The sequence below is a fragment of the Ostrea edulis genome, chromosome 1 (assembly GCF_947568905.1).
Source record: "Ostrea edulis chromosome 1, xbOstEdul1.1, whole genome shotgun sequence".
NCBI lineage: Eukaryota > Metazoa > Mollusca > Bivalvia > Ostreida > Ostreidae > Ostrea > Ostrea edulis.
The window spans coordinates 21997550-22018983 of NC_079164.1; the positions used below are offsets into that span (position 1 = coordinate 21997550).

General features: G+C 35.6%; 2 protein-coding genes across 3 annotated transcripts in view; one reads left to right on the forward strand and one right to left on the reverse strand.

The window, feature by feature from the left end:
* Nucleotides 1-1654: 1654 nt before the first annotated feature.
* LOC125663691 (F-box/WD repeat-containing protein 5-like) lies at nt 1655-14372 on the forward strand. Its single transcript, XM_048896021.2, has 8 exons — nt 1655-1817; nt 1906-2020; nt 2759-2995; nt 3072-3246; nt 3902-4038; nt 12889-13250; nt 13777-13968; nt 14072-14372. The coding sequence occupies exons 2-8, from the start codon at nt 1922-1924 to the stop codon at nt 14280-14282; spliced, it is 1413 nt and encodes a 470-aa protein (XP_048751978.2). The 5' UTR covers nt 1655-1817; nt 1906-1921; the 3' UTR covers nt 14283-14372.
* Nucleotides 14373-14657: 285 nt separating this feature from the next.
* The window catches only part of LOC125663697 (protein hobbit-like), an 84359-nt gene continuing 77582 nt past the window's right edge, over nt 14658-21434 (reverse strand). For both annotated transcript variants that reach the window (XM_048896026.2, XM_056153061.1), the window contains 11 exons: nt 20959-21051; nt 20808-20860; nt 20602-20716; nt 19955-20051; nt 19748-19832; nt 19429-19560; nt 18758-18876; nt 17754-17825; nt 17442-17582; nt 17130-17240; nt 14658-16320 (listed from right to left, as the gene is read on the reverse strand). In XM_048896026.2, coding sequence (XP_048751983.2) covers nt 16264-16320; nt 17130-17240; nt 17442-17582; nt 17754-17825; nt 18758-18876; nt 19429-19560; nt 19748-19832; nt 19955-20051; nt 20602-20716; nt 20808-20860; nt 20959-21051 — 1075 coding nt within the window. In that variant the 3' untranslated portion in view covers nt 14658-16263. The remainder of the gene's footprint in view (nt 16321-17129; nt 17241-17441; nt 17583-17753; nt 17826-18757; nt 18877-19428; nt 19561-19747; nt 19833-19954; nt 20052-20601; nt 20717-20807; nt 20861-20958; nt 21052-21434) is intronic.

The window sequence follows — 21434 nt, forward strand, 5'->3', positions numbered from 1 at the left end:
TTTTTTGTTTATTGCACATCGTATACCACTAAATGTGGTCTAAGGGAATAATAAAACTTGAACTTTTAGAAAGGCACGTACTATTGGGCTTTTTTTGGGGGAGGGGGGGTAGTTGGGGGGAAAATGGACGTTGGCTTCTCAATTCTAAAGACATTGACAAGCAATTTAAATAAAAGACAGAAACTGGAAGTTTTGCTCAATAGTCAAAATCTTAATTTGTGCGCGTGCGTGTGTGTGTGTGTGTGAAGGGGAAAGATGTGTGTGGATTGCTAAGTAGGTTTTATTCATAGCTTCCAAGCTTATATTCTTCTCATTCACTACTACTATCAAAAAAGGGAAGGGGGCAGTCGCGCAATATATCTTTTTTGCATTACAAAATAACACATAATGGTCAATGTCAAAAATGTGGGTGAGGGACATGCCCCCTCCCCGGATTTTGCGTCTCCCTTCCCCGTTTATGTGCCTGTGTAATGCACAATATGAATAATGCAGAATAAAAACTGCGGAGATGCAGATCACATAATTTGGATGATTTTTTAAGGTGTTTTGGAAAGATGGGGTAAAGCGGCTCCCCGATTAGTGTTTGGCGCTGGTGAATGTGTTCATGTAGATATCTATATTGTACGTGTACATTCTTTATTACAAACATCTTACATGTACATGTGTTTTATACTTGCATAATGTACTTACTAAAATATAATTATACCGATTTGATTACAATTTCATATGTATTCACACAACACTATCATTATCGGCTGTCTCAGAAACTGATGTGTGAAGCAGTTGGGTTATTTTATTTATCATGTTGTTAATTTAAATATTGTCTGTAATCAGTATTTCATATATAATTATAGATATGTGCAGTGCAGAAGTGTGAACGGTAGTACTTCTGAATGATTGTTATTTATTTTCATTGTTACAATTAATTGCTTGTTATAACTTGTACATGCCCCCCGAGGGCCCTTGATTGGTGAATAAAACTATACATAGCATTGTAAAAATCATTGTTGTGACGTCATCCCTTTGTTCTGAAAACTATCCAATAAGTTGGAACCATCCATTCTTAAAACTGTCTAATATTACCAAACTTATTGGACAGCTTTTACAGGATGGACAGTTACAGTTAATTAAGAAAGGAGTGACTGTTCTAGTCTAGAAAGCATGTTTGTTCTAAGAATAGACAGGCACGTGTAACACTTCAAATTCATGCACTTTCACATATCTAAATAAAAACCAAAGTTTGTTGCACATGTTTCGTCAATAACACTAATCTAATTTTTAAAAGCCATTTTAAATAATTGAACTTGACTGTATGAACACACTTTACCAGTCTAAGACTAAATGTCCAAAATATGAATATAGGTACTTTCATTAATTCAGAGAAATGTATAAACATCTTCTTCCGATATGTAATCAACTTGGACAGGAAAGACCGTATACCAGCATGCAGCTATCCTTACTTTATGGTACTTGTAGGTATTCTTTTTTTTTAAATGATAGAAAATTGGATTAAATATTCCATTAATTTACCCGATGCATAATTAGCCCCCAAAATAATCTATGTATTTCTGAAATAGGTACCTTTGTTTTTCTTTAAATCTAGAAATAATTACACACCGATAAAAATTTCATAATGTCTGGATCCGTGCCCGATTCTATAAATAACTCTATAGGTTTGATCGTTGGATACGAGGAAGTACGTTCTTCAACTTCTTGCACCTGGATGTTCTAAACTAAACATAGTGAATTTCCCAATTTACAGAGTAAAGAAAAGAAATAAACCAAATATTGATAGGACCAATCTACAGCCTCAGATGGTAAGTGCTTATTTGCAAATTACGATTGTTGTTTATTCAAACTGTCATGCGTTGTGGTTGCTAAATATTTTAGAGTTATCTTCCCTAGATCAAGGACTTGGCGAATGGAGACTGATTGGGAAAATCTAACGGATCCAATTCTGCTTGCAGTGTTCTCTTTTTTGGACAAACATGAATTGAACAGCATTTGCAGAACGTGCAAGGTTGTTGAGTTTCTGTCATTTTCTTTCTTTCGTTTTTGTTTGTAATTCTTTTTTTAATTTATTCATTAAATTTATATTACTAATTTTAGTATTTTAACGAGAAAGATTTTTTTCCCCTATATACTTTTGGTACATTTATCCTTTTCCCATAAGTAATTGTGAAAATGTGTGTTGAAGTCAGTTATAAACAGAATGGATAATTTATAGTTGACAAAAGAAAAATGTTCTTTTAAAAAATTCCCAGCTCTAGACCTATGTACAGTTCTAAAGCTATGTTTGAAGTAGATAAAGTAAGCATAGTTCAGTCACACGCACGTGTACATCAAATTAAAACAATTAAAATTTTATTGAACATTATAGTAATTGCATAAAACGTCGTTTTACATAAAAAGTTTGAGCATTTCTTGGGGTGGGTGGGGTGTCCAACTGGTCAACCATGATTAAATTTGTAATATTGGGTTTAGGCCTAAAATAAAATAAATCAGAGTATTAAATGGGGGAAAATATAGTTTAATGTTTTAAATGTTCGTGTAAATGATAGAGAGATAGATCATATATATATATATATATATATATATACAATGTGTATATATATATATATATATATATATATATATATATATATATATATATATATATATGAAATCAGTATCCACAATATCAACGTAAAAGTTGGGAAAACGATTTGAGGTTTAGTGGTTATCATATGAAAGTAATAATTGAAATTTTTCTCTCCAGAACTGGTATCGCATAGCACAGGATGAAAGCCTATGGAAAAGATTGATTTTTAGAAACTTTGGTTGCCGGTACTCAAGACATGATGAAAGCTGGAAGTCGGAACTGAAGCGCCTGACTTACCACGTACCGAAACGTCTTCATCAAACGTGCCTCGGTCACGTGGATGAAATTTATTACGTCTGTTTCTCCAACAGCGGTAAGCTCATTGCCACCTGTGGAGCAGACGGTAGCGTAAAGGTAAGAATTCTCCCACTAAAGAAAATAAGACAAGAATACATCTTTTGTAGTATTCATGATTTTTTTTTCATTATAGGTGTGGCAATATGGCAACAACACGGAACTTTTACAATCCCGACAAGTCCTTGATCGGCCATCATATGCCAATTACGTTGAATTCAATGAAGCTGAAACGCAAGTCCTTGTGAACTGTATTGTGAGAGTAGACGAAGACATGCAAGCCATATTGGCAGTTCTTTCCATTGAAAAAGGTCAATTTCTTACTCATCATCTTTCAGGTCATATAACATCAAGAAGCAATGTAGGACAAGCGAACAGAAAAAACACAAAAGGAAAACGAGTCAATATTCAATTGATTGAATATTCTTTAACGTTCCTCTCGAGAATTTTTCGTTCATGAATATGGAGATGTCACCATTGCCGGTGAAGGGCTATAAAATTTAGGCTGCTCGGCGCTTACGGCCTTTGAGCAGGGAGGGGTCTTTATCGTGCCACACCTGCTGTGACACGAGGCTAGGTTTTTGCGGTCTCATCCAAAGGACCGCCCCTTACGACAAGCAAGGGGTACTGAGGACCTATTCTAACCCGGATCTACACGGGATGTCAATATTCGAAATTCAATGACATGAAACATTGTGTATATGTAGCGACATATTTAGAGGGAGGGGGTATAGGAGTTGCAATCTCTTCCCGCTTTGGTTGAAAAAAAAATTAAGCCACAAAAAGGGTAATTTTGTGCTGTTTTTTTTTTGGGGGGGGGGGGGATCTAACCCCCCTCCTTATGGAGCATCTCGAGTCGCATCCACTTTCGTCATTTTCTAGAACGGCGCCTGTTCTGTATTTATACCTTACAGCTATATCATGTGGTCATTAACTTTATGACTTGTCTCTTTTTTCGTATATTAGGTCTAGCAATAGTAGCGGCAAGAAATTCATGGTTTCCTAACTTTAGAGGAACGTGGCTACACAATGACACCTTTTTAATTGCGGACGTACTAGCTTTTTTCTTTTCCAATGACAATGTAAAACTTGTCGCTTGTACGGTGAGTATACTGTAACGGTAGTGATCATGTCCTAGCCAGGGCAAAAATTTAAAATGATTTCTTCGTACATCCGAATTTTGTTGTACATAAAGATAAAATCAACAAGTATCAATTACGAACACTGAATACTTTGATGTAATTGTTTTAGCGAGTTTCGGTCCATTTTTGATCATATCTATAACAGAAAGAAAGATCTCAATCTATTTATCTATCTATCTATAACAGAGAGAAAGAGATCTATCTATCTATATATATATATATACTATCGGAAAAAAGAAACTGCATTATAAAATTTAGTATAATTTTTCTATATTTATTGTTTATATTTATAAAATCTAAACAATCGATAAAGGTGATGTTTTTGAACAATATCGGATAGTACCCGACTCCGATGCACGGACTTTTTCATGATTAGTGAACACATGTTGTTTATTGAAGTGTTCGTACGCACGAGTTTTACTGGCCGTATTAATACTGTTTGGAGTAAGAAGTGTACAGTGGCGTAGCTTCCATTGAGGCAACCGAGGCAGCTGCCTTGATAAAAAAAACCTACCTTTTACGTTGTTAAAATGTCGATAGCTTCTGGGGGGCGCAGCCCCCCAGACCCCCTGCCTCGGTAATATTCGAACCCAAGCTACGCCTATGGTGTAAAAGGTTTGTTTGGACACTATTCCTTAAGGAAAGCACTTTAGTTTTGACAAAATTGACCCTTCTGTCATGCCACGACTCGGCGAAAACCAACTTAATCGTGCTGTTGGGATGCTTCAAGCTGGAATGGTACAAAATATCGTAGCAAGACACATTGGAGTTGATTGGAACACCATCCAGTCATTATGGAGACGTTTCCAACAATCTGGTAACACTCGGGATCGACCACATTCTGGGCGTCCTCATGTGACGTCGCGTCGACAGGACAACCACATTAGAATTGTGCACCTGAGAAATCCTTTCTTGACTGCAAGTTTGACTGCTCGTAGCATTCCTGGATTTCGACCAATCAGTCCAAGAACTGTGCGTAATCGTCTGCGCCAGCACATCAGACCAAGACGTCCAGCTGTGCGCCCAATACTGCTTCAACATCATCGTATCGCTAGACTAGCGTGGTGCAGACGACATCTGCGATTCAGAATACAGGACTGGGCCAATATTCTGTTCACTAATGAATCCAGATTTCATTTGGATAGCAGTGACGGCCGTTGTAGAGTGTATCGTCGCGTTGGGGAGCGGTACCAGGACGCTTGTGTTGTGCAACGTCGACACTTCGTTGGAGGTAGCATTATGGTGTGGGGTGAAATAACAGCAAGTGGAAGGACCCCTCTACAAATTGTCAATGGAAATCTCACCGGCGTACGCTATCGAGACGAAATTATTCAGCGCCATGTGATACCCCTCATACAGAGACAGCAAAATCACATCACTCTGCAGCAAGACAACGCAAGGCCACATGTTGCACGTGTAGTCAGGGACTTTTTTGTTCAACAGAATGTCGATGTCTTGCCTTGGCCAGCTGTTTCGCCCGATTTATCGCCGATCGAGCACGTCTGGGATGAAATGGAACGACGTCTACGCCGTTTACCAAATCAGCCAGTGACATTGGCTGATTTAGGCCAGGCTTTAACCAGCATCTGGAACAACATCCCTCAAGCATTTCTGAACACTTTAGTGGCATCAATGAGGCGCAGTTGTCAAGCATGCGTGAATGCAAATGGTGGTCACATGCGTTATTAACTTTGTTAATTTAAGTTCGAATACCAGTGTCTTTCGAGTGCGCTGAAATTGACGTTATTCGACGTTAACATTAATGGATTATGAAATGTTGTAAGGAATACATTTGTTAACAGTATTACAAAAAATAAAATGTGTTCATTGTTATTATTTTTTCTTCATATATTAAATAATGCAGTTTCTGTTTTCCGCTAGTATACATTTAACTTTAGAAATCATTGAGAAAAAACGTGTTCTAACACCAGATTCGTCTATTTCGGCTTCATGCTTAGATATTTTATTGAAAGTAGATTTCAACGGCAAACTAACAACACATAATAGATAATCCATATTGTGCCTGTGAAAAAATCGAAACAACAACACACTTTTTACTTGAATGTCCTCTCTTCAAAGATATAAGAATTTTTTTTACTGATTCAATAAGTCCAGTAACTGTAAATATCCTTTTACATGGAGACTTAACTAAGAATTTCTCGTATAATAAAAATATTTTTAAACATGTACATCATTTTATCACTGCATCCAAAAGATTTGTAACTTAATCTTATCGAGTTTCTTTTCTATTTGTAAAGTAGTGGAATTTCTTGTTTGGAAGTTATTGTATATTCATTTCTTTCTGACCGTTATAAACATGTATGGGCATAATCACGATATTTGATTCGCGAATCAAATAATTTTGACGTTGTAGACGTTAACGTCAAATTTTACATTATAGAGGTAATAGTCTCTTTACCAACTAAAATGTTATAAACACTGCAGGATTCAGCCATTTTTTCTACAAAACGTAAAACCCAATCCGTACAAAATAATAAAATCAGGATTGTATTACAATATCATAATATAAAAAAATATTTTCCATTTTATTTAATGTAAATTAGAAAAACGAAGCAAGCGAATCAAATAACATGAGTATATACCGACGCAAAACGATTGATTTCCAGCGATATTCGTGACATTTCGGAGTCCGTGCTTTTCCCCACATGGATTTTAAGCAAATAGGGAATAAAAAAACCATGAGTATATATATACAGACGCAACATTCTTCTCCGGAAAAGGGTTTCTTTAGGGAATAAAACAGAAAAAAATGGGGCTTGGTTTTTTTGGGGGGGGGTGGGGGTGGGGGGGGGGGGTGGGGTGGTGGTGAAATATTGGAAAAACGAAGCATTCGAATCAAATAACATGAGTATATATATATAGACGCAACATTCGAAAATGTCTTTAAAGGGGAGGTTTTCCCCGGAAAAGGGTTTCTTTAGGGGATAAAACAGGAAAAAATGGGGCTTGGTTTTTTTTGGGGGGTGGGTGGGTGGGGTGGTGGTGAAATATTGGAAAAACGAAGCATTCGAATCAAATAACATGAGTATATATATATATAGACGCAACATTCGAAAATGTCTTTAAAGGGGAGGTTTTCCCCGGAAAAGGGTTTCTTTAGGGGATAAAACAGGAAAAAATGGGGCTTGGTTTTTTTTTTTGGGGGGGTGGGTGGGTGGGGTGGTAGTGAAATATTGGAAAAACGAAGCATGCGAATCAAATAACATGAGTATATACCGACGCATAACATTATATATATATATACAGACGGAACATTTTAAAACGTATTTCACTTTCATTGATATAAAATTCATGACAGTGCTTGCCGCCGCATGGATTATACACAATCAGTGATTTTGCGTCGGTATATACTCATGTTATTTGATTCGCCTGCTTCGTTTATTCAATATTTCACACACACACACACACACACCCTCCAAAAAAAACCCAACCCCATTTTTTTCTTTTTTATCCCCCAAAGAAACCCTTTACCGGTGAAAACCTCCCCTTTAAAGACATTTTATTTTAGAATGTTGCATCTGTATATATATACTCATGTTATTTGATTCGCTATTTGTTTATAATCCATGAATCATGTGAATCAAATAACATGAGTATATACCGACGCGAATAATTTAATTTCCATTGATATAACGGGCGGAGCATTGCGAATCAAATAACATGAGTATATATATATAGAGGCATTTATTCCGTAAATGTTACTTTATCATTTATATTACACAAACACAATAACAATTAACTTTATCATTTATATTAAAATATAATATAGCATTTATTCCGCAATTGTTTTATCATTTACATGAGTGAGAGGGGGGTGGTGTTATTTACTTTATCATTTTTGCTTTCAAAAACGGAATACCATTGTTAAAATAAACCATTGCATGTAAAATATACAATTATTAGTAAGAAGTTAGCCCGCAAGCTGACTTTTTATAAATTTTATAATTATACATTATACGGATAAAATATTAATTCATATTCACGACATTATTTCATTTAATTCAAATAAAAATCTCAAAACAGCGTGTTTAGCATGCAGGAGGAGAGTTGACGTTAACGTCTACAACGTCAAAATTATTTGATTCACGAATCAAGCTAAGTACTTCGTTACTAGCTTGAAAATACGGATGTATATTTAATTGCTGTGATAAAATTTAGAAATTCATTTCAAAATTAAGGATTATCTCCCTCATGCATAGCTCTTATCCTTAGACGAATTTGAGTCCACTTTTTGGCACTCTGTATTTCCCTAAAATAGCTCTAACAAGTTTATTGTTATTTCGGATTTCAAACATTTCGGTTGAGCATCACTGAAGAGACATTATTTTTCGAAATGCGCATCTGGTGCATCAAAATTGGTACCGTACAAGTTTTACATAACGTGATTAAAATATTTTTAAACATGTACATCATTTTATCACCGCATCCAAAAGATTTGTAACTTAATCTTATCGAGTTTCGTTTCTGTTTGTAAAGTGGTGGAATTTCTTGTTTGGAAGTTATTGTGTATTCATTTCTTTCTGACCGTTATTTAAGAAATAAGGTATCATTTAAAAATATTTATCGGGATATAAATACGGGTTGGTCACGTGATCAAATTCCATAAAGCCCGAAGGGCTTTATGGAAAATTTGATCATGTACCAACCCGTATTTATATCCCGATAAATATTTTTAAATGATACCTTATTACTTATATTTACATTTTTGGTTGGTAACATTGCTGAATTGTGTTAACAACACGTTTCCATACATTTCAAATTGTTGACGTCCACAACGAAGCGTCATAGATGTTCAAAATGACGACAACACAAAACAAAGTTCTATAAAATGAAGAACTGTTTTAATTATTAAGACGCTAGAAAGGAAGTATATCAACATATACTTATACATTAACTCGGGAGTATATAATGGAAAACTCTTCCATATGTCTAATTTTAGGGGGTGGGGGAATTATGATTTAAACGGGGATGCGCAGTGTTACACTTAGAGTTGTGATGCGCTTTGACTTTTGAAAAGTGAAGACGTTGAAGACCGACTTTGAAAGATATTCTGTGGATATTGCGGAGTTAACAGAAGACTGAGATGGAGGAACATGAAGAACAGGGCGGCAGTCGTCAGGTGTAGGCAAATCTTTTATAGACAGGACAGAGGACGCAGCTCAGATGAATCTCCGGAAAGAACTGAACATCGCAGAGAATGTGGAACTGCACGAAGGTAAGGGACGGTTTGGATTTGGATATGTAATTGTTGATAAACATGAGCTCACTGAACGCTTCTTTTGACTCGATAATTTTTTGTAATAGGTTTTTAACGACGCCTCGCTTCGATGTCCCGACATAAACTTGGAAACCGACATCAAGCACTATGGCTGCTGTGGCACGGAAGCAGTGTGGTGTGTAGGTCTTAATGCACTTTGACGACTTATCGGCCATACATCCTGTGAATGACCTTTTTGCTAAAGCCTAATGTCATCGTCTAGCAGTAAGTACAATTCCGCATCACCGAGGACCAGGGTGAAGTTGTAGCAGACGAAATTTTAGACATACATTAGGCCTAGTAGGCTAGTAACTAAAGACATTGTTTACAGAAATGTTTTTATCAATTATTGATGAAAGTTCACTGCTTGGAATACAAATAAAACCGTAAATACATATTGTGATGTTGATTTCATCTATTGAAAGATTTCTGTAGTAAGTGAGAGCGATTGCTAGATGTGTATTGCCTTAGTAAAAGTAGTACCTGTTACCTACTTTTAACAAATGTTCATACGCACAGCCGTGACCTCTGTTGACCCCGTAGTAGATTTATCCAGAAATAAATACGTATTGCTCGTAATAGTGTTATGTAGGAGAAAACAGTTGCAAATGTAAATATACATGTATGTTGTGCATCTGTATATTTATATTGTGAATATGTAGTTTATGAACTTATGTTATTACATCTCTTCAAATGTTTATTTATTTGTTAAAGTTTTTTCTTTCATTTTTCTTTACTTTTTCATTTTCATCTTTGTCATGCAACAAGGGCAAATGTACATTTACCATTCTCAGTTTTTTTTGTTTTTTTTTTTAAAAAAAATTGTTTGTTTGTATGGGGTTTTTTTGTGTGTGTGTTTTTGTTTTTTTTTTTAATTTTTTTTTTATTTTAATAGTTTATTCATATTTCAAAGTGCCCTTACAATGTTCAAGACATTCGGGCGCATGTCTTGATAACAAGAAAACATTGATATATATATAATCGCATCACAATATATTACTAATTTTTTTCAAACATATCATTGAAATCTATATACAGCTTTTTGTATACATGAGAGTACATCTTTAAAGAAGCTTTAACATGCATGTATATATTTTCGGTACTTTCTTCAATTTCTTTGATTCTACAGTACATCTTGTATTTGTAAATAACAGTTGCTATAGTAGAAATTACGTTATTCAAAATGACATTTCTGTGGTTGTTTTCAAAATAAAATCCAATAAGAATGTGTTTCCATTTGATGTCAAATTTGACAACCTTTGACGTTATTTCCCATATATGCTTTACATTTTCACAAAAATAAATCAAGTGTTCATTGTCTTCAACATTTTCTTTACATAATTCACACATGTTTGATTTGGTTTTCTTTATTTTCATGAGAAAATAGTTGTTACATAGAAGATTATTGAGAAGTTTAAAATTATATTCTGCTACTTTTTTTTCATACATATAGATCTACGATTTTGTTTTTGTAAATGAGACTCCAGGATGGTTTATTAATATTTAAAGTTCTGCTATAATAGCATTCAAAGTTAATTCAAGGAAACGGATTAATATAAGTTGCTACAACTTGTTTCCGAATCCTGTGTGCATATCATTTATTGTGTATATATATGTTGACATATTCAAATGAAATAAAGTTTAAACTAATAACTCAACTTAATGACAAATGGGGTGATTTCAGCTACTCCATCGTTAACTCCCCATATTTATGTAGTAACATTCCATCATCACCTGCATATGGTGTTTACATCTCTCAACTGGTTCGATACGCAAGAGCTTGTTCTCCTTGTGGTCAGTTTTTAAATCGAAGCAGGCTTCTGACAAACAAGTTGATGGTCCAGGAGTTCCAACAGTCTCGTTTAAAGTCAAATTCTATGGTCGTCATAACGATCTAGTTTGCCAATGAATACAACCTTATCATTGGGTCAAATGCTGTCTGACGTGTTTCATACCGACTGTTAAGCTGTTCTTGGCACACTGATTTTGACTACGGATAACTCCGTTTACGGGTTTACCTGATCAAGATATAGGACTCACGACGGGTGTGACCGGTCGACAGGGGATGCTTATTCCTCCTAACCACCTGATCCCACCTCTGGTGTGTCCAGGGGTCCATGTTTGCCGAAGTCTCTCTTTTGTATTGCTTATAGGAGTTATGAGATTGATCACTGTTCGTTATCTTCACCTTTCATTGATGTCATATTTTACTCCATACATCACACTACGTGGTGTTTAGGTTACACCTGTTGTCATTCTCTTTCAAATGCAAAATGACAACGGAAAGTTCGCTTATTTTCTCCCAAAATCAAGCACTTGAAAACTGCGTTATTTTATGAGGGTGCATCTATTTTTATGCTCCCCCTCAAAGAAGAGGGGCATATTGCTTTGCACCTGTCGGTCGGTATGTTGGTCGATAGACCACATCTTGTCCGCTCAATATCTTGAGAACCATTCACTTGATCGTAATGATATTTCATATGTGGGTTGGTTATGAGTAGAAGAGAATCCCTATTGTTTTTCAGGTCAAAAGTTAATCTACTCTGGACATAGGAAGACATTGTCCGCTCAATATCTTGAGAACCCTTTGTTTAACAGACATCAAACTTAGTACACTGGTACATCCCAAGGAGTAGACGGCCCCTATTGATTTTTGAGGTCACGTGGTCAAGGGGCAAACTGGACATAAGAATATACTGACCACTCAAAGTCTAGAGAACCCTTTGCTTGACATAAAACTTCGTACACTGGTACATCTTCAGAAGTTGACCCCTCTTCATTTTGAGGTCACATGGTCAAACTAGACATAGGAATATACTGTCTCTTCATTATCTTGAGAACCCTTTGCTTGGCAGACATCAAACTTGGTACACTGGTACATCTTCAGGAGATTACCCCTATTGATTTTGAGGTCACATGGTCTAAGGTCAAGGGTTAAACTGGATATAGTAATATATTGTCTCCTATATTTAAAAAGTTATTTGCTTGATTGACACCAAACTTGGTACACTGGTACAACATAAGTAGATTACCCCTATTGATTTTTAGGTCACATGGTCAATCCTCTCTTGACATAGGAAGATATTGTCTACTCAATATTTTAAATTGGTGATACTACTATGAATGAAATGATGCATGTGTATAACCCTTTTCAATTTTGCACCATGGGGGACATGCATGTTTTACCAACATCTCTTGTTAAAACATATTTTAAACCAAGATAGGATCTTTGGAAATGAGCCCATATACTAGTAAAGTAGCAGATTAAGATCATTCTTAAACAGGAGGTGGTGCGCCCAAGATGGTATCTTTTCCATCCAAAACAGGGGAAGGGTTGTAGACCTCCAAATGACAGGAAATGATAGCGGTTTGTTGAGAGAAAAAGCTTCAGTCAAGGGAAAAGTGTACACCCTTTCAGAGCTAGATCCGCTACTGCTGGTAATTTCACAGACAGCAGATTGCACATTTATTACCTATACATGTAGTCCTGTCTAGCATATGAAAGTTACAGATACTATCTTTTCATTTCTTAGTTTTACGATGATCTGGATGACTCTGTTCTTTTGGAGCGCCCTCTTGGTGAACATCTGGCAGATGACAATGTGGAATTAAGGCCGATCGTAGAAATGGAACGTGATGAGTATCGACCTCATTTTGTGAAGGTCATTGACTGGTCAAAATGGAATCAAGATAATTCAATCGAACACGATCCAAATTCCTCTCTAAATGAGAAGGTGATTATCATATTCCAACAGAGTTTGGAGTGGGACATAGTGCATAGATTAGTATTCTACAAACTAGACGTGGACTGTGAGGTTCCAAGTGTTGCAGAACCAATGAAGATAATCGTTATCAATAGTGGTTGTATGGGGGTTCAGCTCTCTGCAGATCACAGGTAAACACCTGGTGATATGTACGTTTCCAATGTGTTTTTTTTTAAATATACCAGTTGAATTGAATACCATTTCCTCATGAAAGTGAACAGCGTGCGTGTGAATCTTGATAAATATATAGCACAACTATTTGAACGACTGGGAATTCCGACAGAAATAAGAGTAAATAAATTTCAATTTTGAAAAAATACACGAGGGCATGAACTGCAACACTTCGCAGCAGCATACTTTTCATGAATCCCCAACACGTTTTATGAAGTCTGCTGGCGTAAAGCATTGCAATTCACGCCCTCGTGTATTTTTCAAAAATTAAATTCATTTCTGAAATGAATATTTAGTACCCTATCCTATCACAATATACAAACTTAATGATAATCAATGAAAGTATTCTCCTGATCTAGCACTAGGCGAATCATCAAGGACGCTGAAAAACAATTTGTTCTTATAAGCAATTTGCAAAAACGAGGGACATGAAATATCCTGTATCTTGTATTTACACAACTTATCGTGTCTTTTATTCACTTCTAGAGACATAGTGTACAACTTTAGGAGGATTTATGTTGCTGGTGACAACAGCTACTATGAAAAAGATGTCCACACAATGGTGATAAACTTGGCCAGTACCGGAGAGAAACCGGAAATCTTTACAGAAAACAAAGCTTTGGAGGAGTCCACTCTGTTTTACTTATTTCCTAGTATATCTTCCGATTTCATAGCAAGGTAATAATCTCCATGGAGTATCACCGACTACAAAACAAGCCCTGGCATACTGTACAATTTCTGCTCATATCCTAACTATAGAAGCAATTTTTTTTTCTTACAGCGGTTCAGAGCAAGACGTTGCTTTTCTTTGGGATCGTCACTCAAAACTGGTCATCGCTCAATTACCTCACAAACTTTCTGATCCGAACGCACAAAATGGCGTGAGTGGTGTTGCCTTTCACCCACATGACCAGGAGGTCTTAGTCAGTGTAGCAGACGACTGCAAAGTTAGGATATGGATGTCTGCAAATAGGGAAAATCACTTGCAATAGAATTTTTATTTCATAATACTCTTATCACTTATTGTTCCAATTTTTCTATGATTAAATATGTAGCTATGTCAGTAAAACAACTTATAAAAACGAACTTCATGTTTATATTGAAGACTGTAACTTGTGTGCACTATGTTCTACAGAGCCAGAAACTCACAAGAATCGGGTCACTTTTGTCAGACTGGATATTTTTAAGTATCATTTCGTGTTCAAACTGTAATATTTGGTTTTTCAGATTTTGATACAATTTGTTTCCTCATAATTTCCTTATAGTAACCTCTATCATATACATTTAATATCTATTTTTAGAATACCGAGATACCTGATCAATCCTTTTCACATACATGTACTCATTAAAAACACTTTATATTCAGAGAACGTGAAAGACATTTATTTCTGTACTGTAAAAGCTTGGAGCACCCTCTTGGCTTTACAACTTGTAAAATACATTGTACATGTACAGTTTACATAGTTACATCATCATTACACTGAAGTACAAGTATAAAACAAAACAATACCTAAAGTGCTAGGATATTTCGTCATAAGATAATGATGTCTTTGTAAAACAAATTGTTGATAAAATGACTTGCAGACATGCATTACAATAAACAAGAATATAACTATAATAAATAAAATATGAATATCATTCTTTAACAAAGTATGTGTCCATACACCACACATAAGTAAAATCTCTCGTTTTTCAAGAAGGTGGAATTTTCATTATTGATGTGGTATCCAAGCATAAAAAAGGTATTCATGAACTGGGGAAATTGAACTACCATAAGAAATGACAATACTTTTTACCCCAAATTCGAGAACCCATGAACTTGTTAATTTTTCTTGAACTACAAACATTTCTCTCATGACAGACATATATAAAAGCTAGAACAGTTATGCAACTGTAAATTAAAAGTCTTGCTAGTTCAGTACATTTATAGAGTAGCAGAATGACTAATAGTTTCTAAAACATTTAAAATATTACTACAGCAATATATATCACAGACTGCAAATTGTAAAATCAACAAAATATTGTAATTCTAACATCATAAGCACCATACATATGTATATAACATAGCTTTGCTCTTAAGAAGACATCATATTCTGCCTTCTAAAAAAATTTTAATACATTTCCTTTTGACAATTTTAGTATTGACTTTTCACAATTGATTTACTTTCCAGGGGAGTCTGACTAGTTTCCTGTAGGTGGACTTCTTTTAGCATGGATTATATCTCAGCTCCAGGAGCACTAATTGCACTAGCAGGAACAAAAATCTATGATTTGCGTTAAGATATGAAGTATGTGCATTGTATTTATCATGGCATACTGCAATGCAGTCATGATTATGCCTAGAACTGCAGTACTTGCAGCTGCGATTAATACACTGAAATAAGTACACATCTCGTCTGTTAAAAGTCTTATATCTAATTGGCATCAAACCATTTTGTGGGGGATCTAACAAAAGTGAGGAGTGGAATTTTCATCCATCAAGGCTAAAGTTTCTCAAAGCCCTGTAGCTCTTATATTTTTCTCATGGGGAAAAGATGAAAAAAAATATATGTACATGAGTATAGGGATTTAACTTAATTTTATGTGGTGGATTCAAGGGAAGTGAATAGCATTTGCCATCATTATAGAAATACATGTATATGCAGCATTTCACAAATGCAAACATTTGAAATCAACACATGGAAAAGAGATCTTTAAAGATCCAACGTTTGGTATTTTAAAATAATTAATAAATAATCTCTAATAGTGTAGGGATTATCTGCAGTTAATCAAGGATGTATGTCATAGCACGGAAACATGGGTCTTTGAATTACGCGATGCATTTTGAGGGTGACTTTCAAATCATAAAATGTGCAGAATTTGTTCAAAACTCTGTCCTACAGAGATTTCAAGAATCATTTCATCTCCATCATCATCATTTCTGAGATCCATAAAACTTTGGTCTAGTCACATGTTCATGTAACACAAATGTTGTTACTTTTTCTGGGACTTTCCAAATATCCCTTTCTTTGTAGGTTTCTCCTGTCCTGCCTACAAAACGAGAGAATATCATTCTAGTCTTCAAGAATGTGTATCGTATATACTCGCCTATAAGTCCGAATTTTGGGAGTTAAATTTTGGTCCAAAACTCTATGTCCGACTAATAGGAGTGTCCTAAGAAAATAAGTATTTTTCTGGATGGCGTAATGTATAGCCTAGTATTTTTAAACAACAAAAATATGGACAAAATAAACAAAATAGTAACAGATTAATTTGCTGAGAATAAAAAGTGAAATATCGATGTCATATCCCAAAACATTACTGGAAAACGGATAAATACATAGAGTATTGATATGAAATTCATTTGTTGGGAAAAAATATCAAATATTGATGCATTTCTCAACATATTATTTGAAATGCAGGTAAAAACATTAGAGCGTTGATTTAAAATAGTCAACCGTTTCTTGAAAAAAGTTGGACCGACTCATAAATGGGTCAATGGCAATTCCCTTCAAAATAACCTTAAAAACTATACATCCGACTTATAGGCGAGTATATACGGTATGCACGACTATCTACTTATTAGATAAATCCATGGGATTCAGGGGAAAATTTAGGAACATCAAATATTTCATGTATTAGGACACTAAATCAGAGATGCGGGTGCCTAATGGTAATTTACTATGTCCAACTGAAATTCTACCAACACCATATTTAATGACATAAAATTTCTCCTATTGATCACACCAATCAAGAATCCACAAAATGAAGGTCTAGATGAGGTAACCATTACTGATATCCCCCCCCCCCCCCCCCCCCATACTGAGCTCTGGATGACAGTATTTTCCACTTTTACTTACAAGAACTTTAGCACCTAGCAGCATTTTCTTTTTGTCCTCTTCTTGTTCAACATCAGTCAGGGGAGATTCCTCACCCACCCGGGACTTCATGTGCAGTTTCTGCTTGATTGCCTTTAAAAGAATGTGATGAAATTCAACAACCTGAAAGCTATTACTGATCACTTCATGTAGATCACTTCTGTAAACTTAATTCCAGTATGCATAAAATTCTACAACAAACATTAAAACAATCATATACATAGCATTTTTGTATATCACAAAATGGTGCCACCTGATATAAACTTATCTAATAAATAGTAATAGACATAGAACCTGTGACAGGATGACCCGCTTGGTGTCACCTCTGATGGCCATGAGGAGGTCAAACCAGGTCCAGATCTGGTTGTGGTACTCCATGGTGGGAAGGACAATGCTGAAATCATGGATATCTGCTATGTTCTTTTCCTTCTCTCCCTGCAAATCAGATCACACATTTGAATTTCCCTTTACATGTAAAGTCAATTCATATTGTTCCAAGGAACACCTGTTTTAGCAGTGAAGTTACAGAGACTAAAAGGCAGATGGATGGACATGTGCCGAGTGATCTGAAAGGTCATTTAAGTTTGCAGAAAAAAACATGCTTACCTTGTAGCTGACTCTAAGTGAGACTTCAGGGATTTTCACATACACAAACGTGTTGTTGTTAGAAGCTCTTTCCTGAAATTCAGGGAGGTACATGTTAGCATTGAAAGTCAGCTTCCCTACATATTACTATTGTCATTTTAAATTCACTTTTTTATGATGGCTAAATCTGCATGGGATTTCCTAGTATCATGTAACTCTGACAGCCACAACCCATTATCCAATATATATCTTACTTTATACATGTACATAACCATTCCATAAATTGTGTTTCCATAAATAGGACAAAAAAATCTCCATTAGTGTAAAAGCGGAGTTGTGTGCATCTAAATAATGGAAAAAGGCAATATGGAATTTGTTATTTAAAAACCATTTCCTACAAAACATAACTTGTGACCTTGAATTTCAATGTTTCCCCCAAAACACTTCAGAAGTTGTGCTTTAACTAGATTTGCAATAACAGGATTAATAATACCCCATTCTTTGCCTAATCCAAAGTGTGGCATAGACAAAATACATCATATCTGAATGCAAACATTCATTTCACCATTATTGAATTAAATCTTTAGAGACCAGACTGATTCTAATTGACCTTGACCTTAGGTCAGAGACATGACACTCCACCTAACCATCAGCAACCCTTCTATTATGTATGAGCTTCTCTTGTTTCTCCTTTAGGAAGTTATTGCCCAGAAGTAATTCAAAAATGATTTTTACCAGTAAACTTCATCTTGAGAAAAATGACCATGTAAAGTTTCAAAGGTAAAACTCCAACACTATTCGAGATATTGCAAAGAAAAGTGAAATGTTGACACCCAGATGCCATTAACCATATTACATGTATAAGCCAAGTTCAAATATGTTCCATGCCAACAGAATCCTGAGCCACTTTTTGAGGGGCGGGCAGGGATGATGATCTATCAAGTAAGTTGAATTGGCCTAACCATATTACATGTATAAGCCGAGTTCAAATATGTTCCATGCCAACAGAATATTGAGCCACTTGCCTTCATTTTATCAATTTCTGCGAAGTTATGTGATGAGCTCGCCTTCTTCACACTGTCTCTCTTTACTGAGGGCTTTCTCTCAACTTTCTTCTTATGGAGTGCTTTCTCCGAGTCTCCATCTACAAGAACAGAATGTGAATTTTATCCATATTCATGAATGTAGCATCTGTTCCATTATCAAAAAATTCTGTCATCTCTTACTGGCATAAGATTTTGCAGCTAAATCCTCATGATGAAAACTGTTTCTGTAGCTCATATCCATGCATAAAATACTGAATATTTAAAACTCAGTTTATGTAAATCTCTGCTGGTACCTCTCATATTCCCTTTAATGATTTTATTACATCTTTCCTCACAAATGCTTACAAGCTTTGTGAAGCATCACAGTTTATACCCTTGTGTATCGTCAAAAATAAAATTTATTTCTTAAATAAAACCTTTTTTCCTTCTCGATTGAATGACTGAATATTGTTTAACGTAGCTCTCAAGAATTTTTCACTCATATGGAGACGTCACCATTGCCGGTGAAGGGCTGCAAAATTTAGGCCTATGCTCTACACTAACAGCCTTTGAGCAGGGAGGGATCTTTATCGTGCCACACCAGCTGTGACACGAGACCTCGATTTTTGCCCAGGAAAATTAAGTGGGAGATACTGATGTCATTTTCTTACCTTGGCCATCTGTTTCAATGTTTTTATCTGGAAAGAAAAATTCCATGACCGTCTTGTAAAACTGGTAGGTCATCTGAATCTGTAGAGGCACCACATTCACCTCGAAATGCTCCTTCACAGCAATCCCTCCAACTGCAAGTCAAGATATTCTCATGTTAAATAATTAACATGTATTTACACTCTTATTGTCAAAAATGCTTTGTAACATGTAGCCATGAATTATTTAGTGATATCTTTTGTCAAAATAGATCAGATTAATTTTATATCCATTAAACGAGAATTTGAAGTATTCAATAGAACCATTCTTCCTATAACTGACCAGGTGGTCTTTCACTACATATGATTCTGAGGGCCATCTGTCTCAGGTCATTCTCTTTGCCCAACACCAGAGGAACCAGGACATCCTATAAATGTACACATACCATGTACTTCTACATAACAGTCAAATATTCTGAACTCATAAACTGATTCATTCCATCATCAAAATTGCATATACTGTACAAAGTGCCAGACTCTTTTAACAGACCTTGTACATAGTGTTGGGAAGCAGATTGGTCATTTTGACCCAGCCAAGCTCCAGCTGGTGAGTCCATGTGTCATTGTCCCGGTTCACTTTTGTGTATCTGTGTAAAGAAATTACATATCGTTTTTCTCACCTCATTGAACTTCATTTTTAACACTCAGTTAATGTAAAATTCCCTTTTAATGATTTTATTTACGTGTCTTTTTCTCACAACATGCTGCCTTTGATCTTCTTTAGTTTAGCAGCTTGCTACTTACACTCTTGACCATTATTAGATATGTGATGTCCAGTAGTCTGTAAGATTAGTGGTTATGGTGTTCCTTTGCAACTGGTCAGCCAGGGTTTGATTCTTGCACCATATATCAAACTTAACACGTTTAACATAAGTAATGACTATTCCTTCACCAAGCGCTCAGCATTAGAAATGAAAGTCGAAAGTCTTTTAGAAACTCCAAAAACTTGAGGACTGCTGTCAAGGTAGGTGTTAGCACAATAAAGAACCCTCACTGCTACAGCCCCGAGTGCCAAGCATAGGTCTATTTGTGGTACTTCCCTTACAGCTGATGACTTCTCCACACGAGTGAAAATTTCTCAAATGGGGAGTAAAACAGTATCCAAACAAACAAATCCAGTTGTCTGTGTACACTTACACAAAGTTCCTGAGCATTAGATCTGTGATGCCCAATTGCCCATCCTCACGGGTGAGTCTCCACTGGGCAAATTTAAAACACACCTCATTTCTCCGTGACACGTGTACCTGCTGAGCTGTATACAGAAAATAGAAAGCTTTACTTCACATCCTTATCAATACAAATGTATCTATTTTTTATGCCAAAGATTTCAGATGTACAGTTACCCTTCATAGTCCTCTGTAATGCTTTAACTTGAAGCTGGCTCTCTTTAAAACAACTGTTGCAAGAAAAAAAAACCCATTGCATCAACTGTTGCATACATGTATCTAAATGAAGCACAAACTTGACTGAGCAAGTAAAGCCATAGAGTAATACCTTATCCTCATTGAGAGTTCTTCATTGAGATCATAAATATTCTCTTTGAGATCAAACAACTGTAGTTCCAGCTCCTCGCTCTGTTGCATCAGTCTACAGAAAGTCATGTTCACACATAAAACATCAACCACATATATAAAACATTAACCAAACACATAAAATATCAACCACATGCATAAAACATCAACCATACATATAAAACACCAACCACACGCATAAAATATCAACCACATGCATAAAACATCAACCACATATATAACATCAACCACATATATAAAACTTTAACCACATACATAAAACATCAACCACACATACATAAAACATCAACCACACATACATAAAACATCAACCACACACATAAAACATCAACCACATATATAACATCAACCACATACATAAAACATCAACCACACATACATAAAACATCAATCACATGCATAAAACATCAACCACATACATAAAACATCAACCACATA

Coding starts and splice junctions, on each gene's coding strand:
- LOC125663691 (XM_048896021.2), top strand. CDS start 1,922: ATGGAGACTGATTGGGAAAATCTAACGGATCCAATTCTGCTTGCAGTG. Junction 3,247..3,901: donor AGTTCTTTCCATTGAAAAAG/GTCAATTTCTTA, acceptor TTCGTATATTAG/GTCTAGCAATAGTAGCGGCA. Junction 4,039..12,888: donor TAAAACTTGTCGCTTGTACG/GTGAGTATACTG, acceptor TTCATTTCTTAG/TTTTACGATGATCTGGATGA.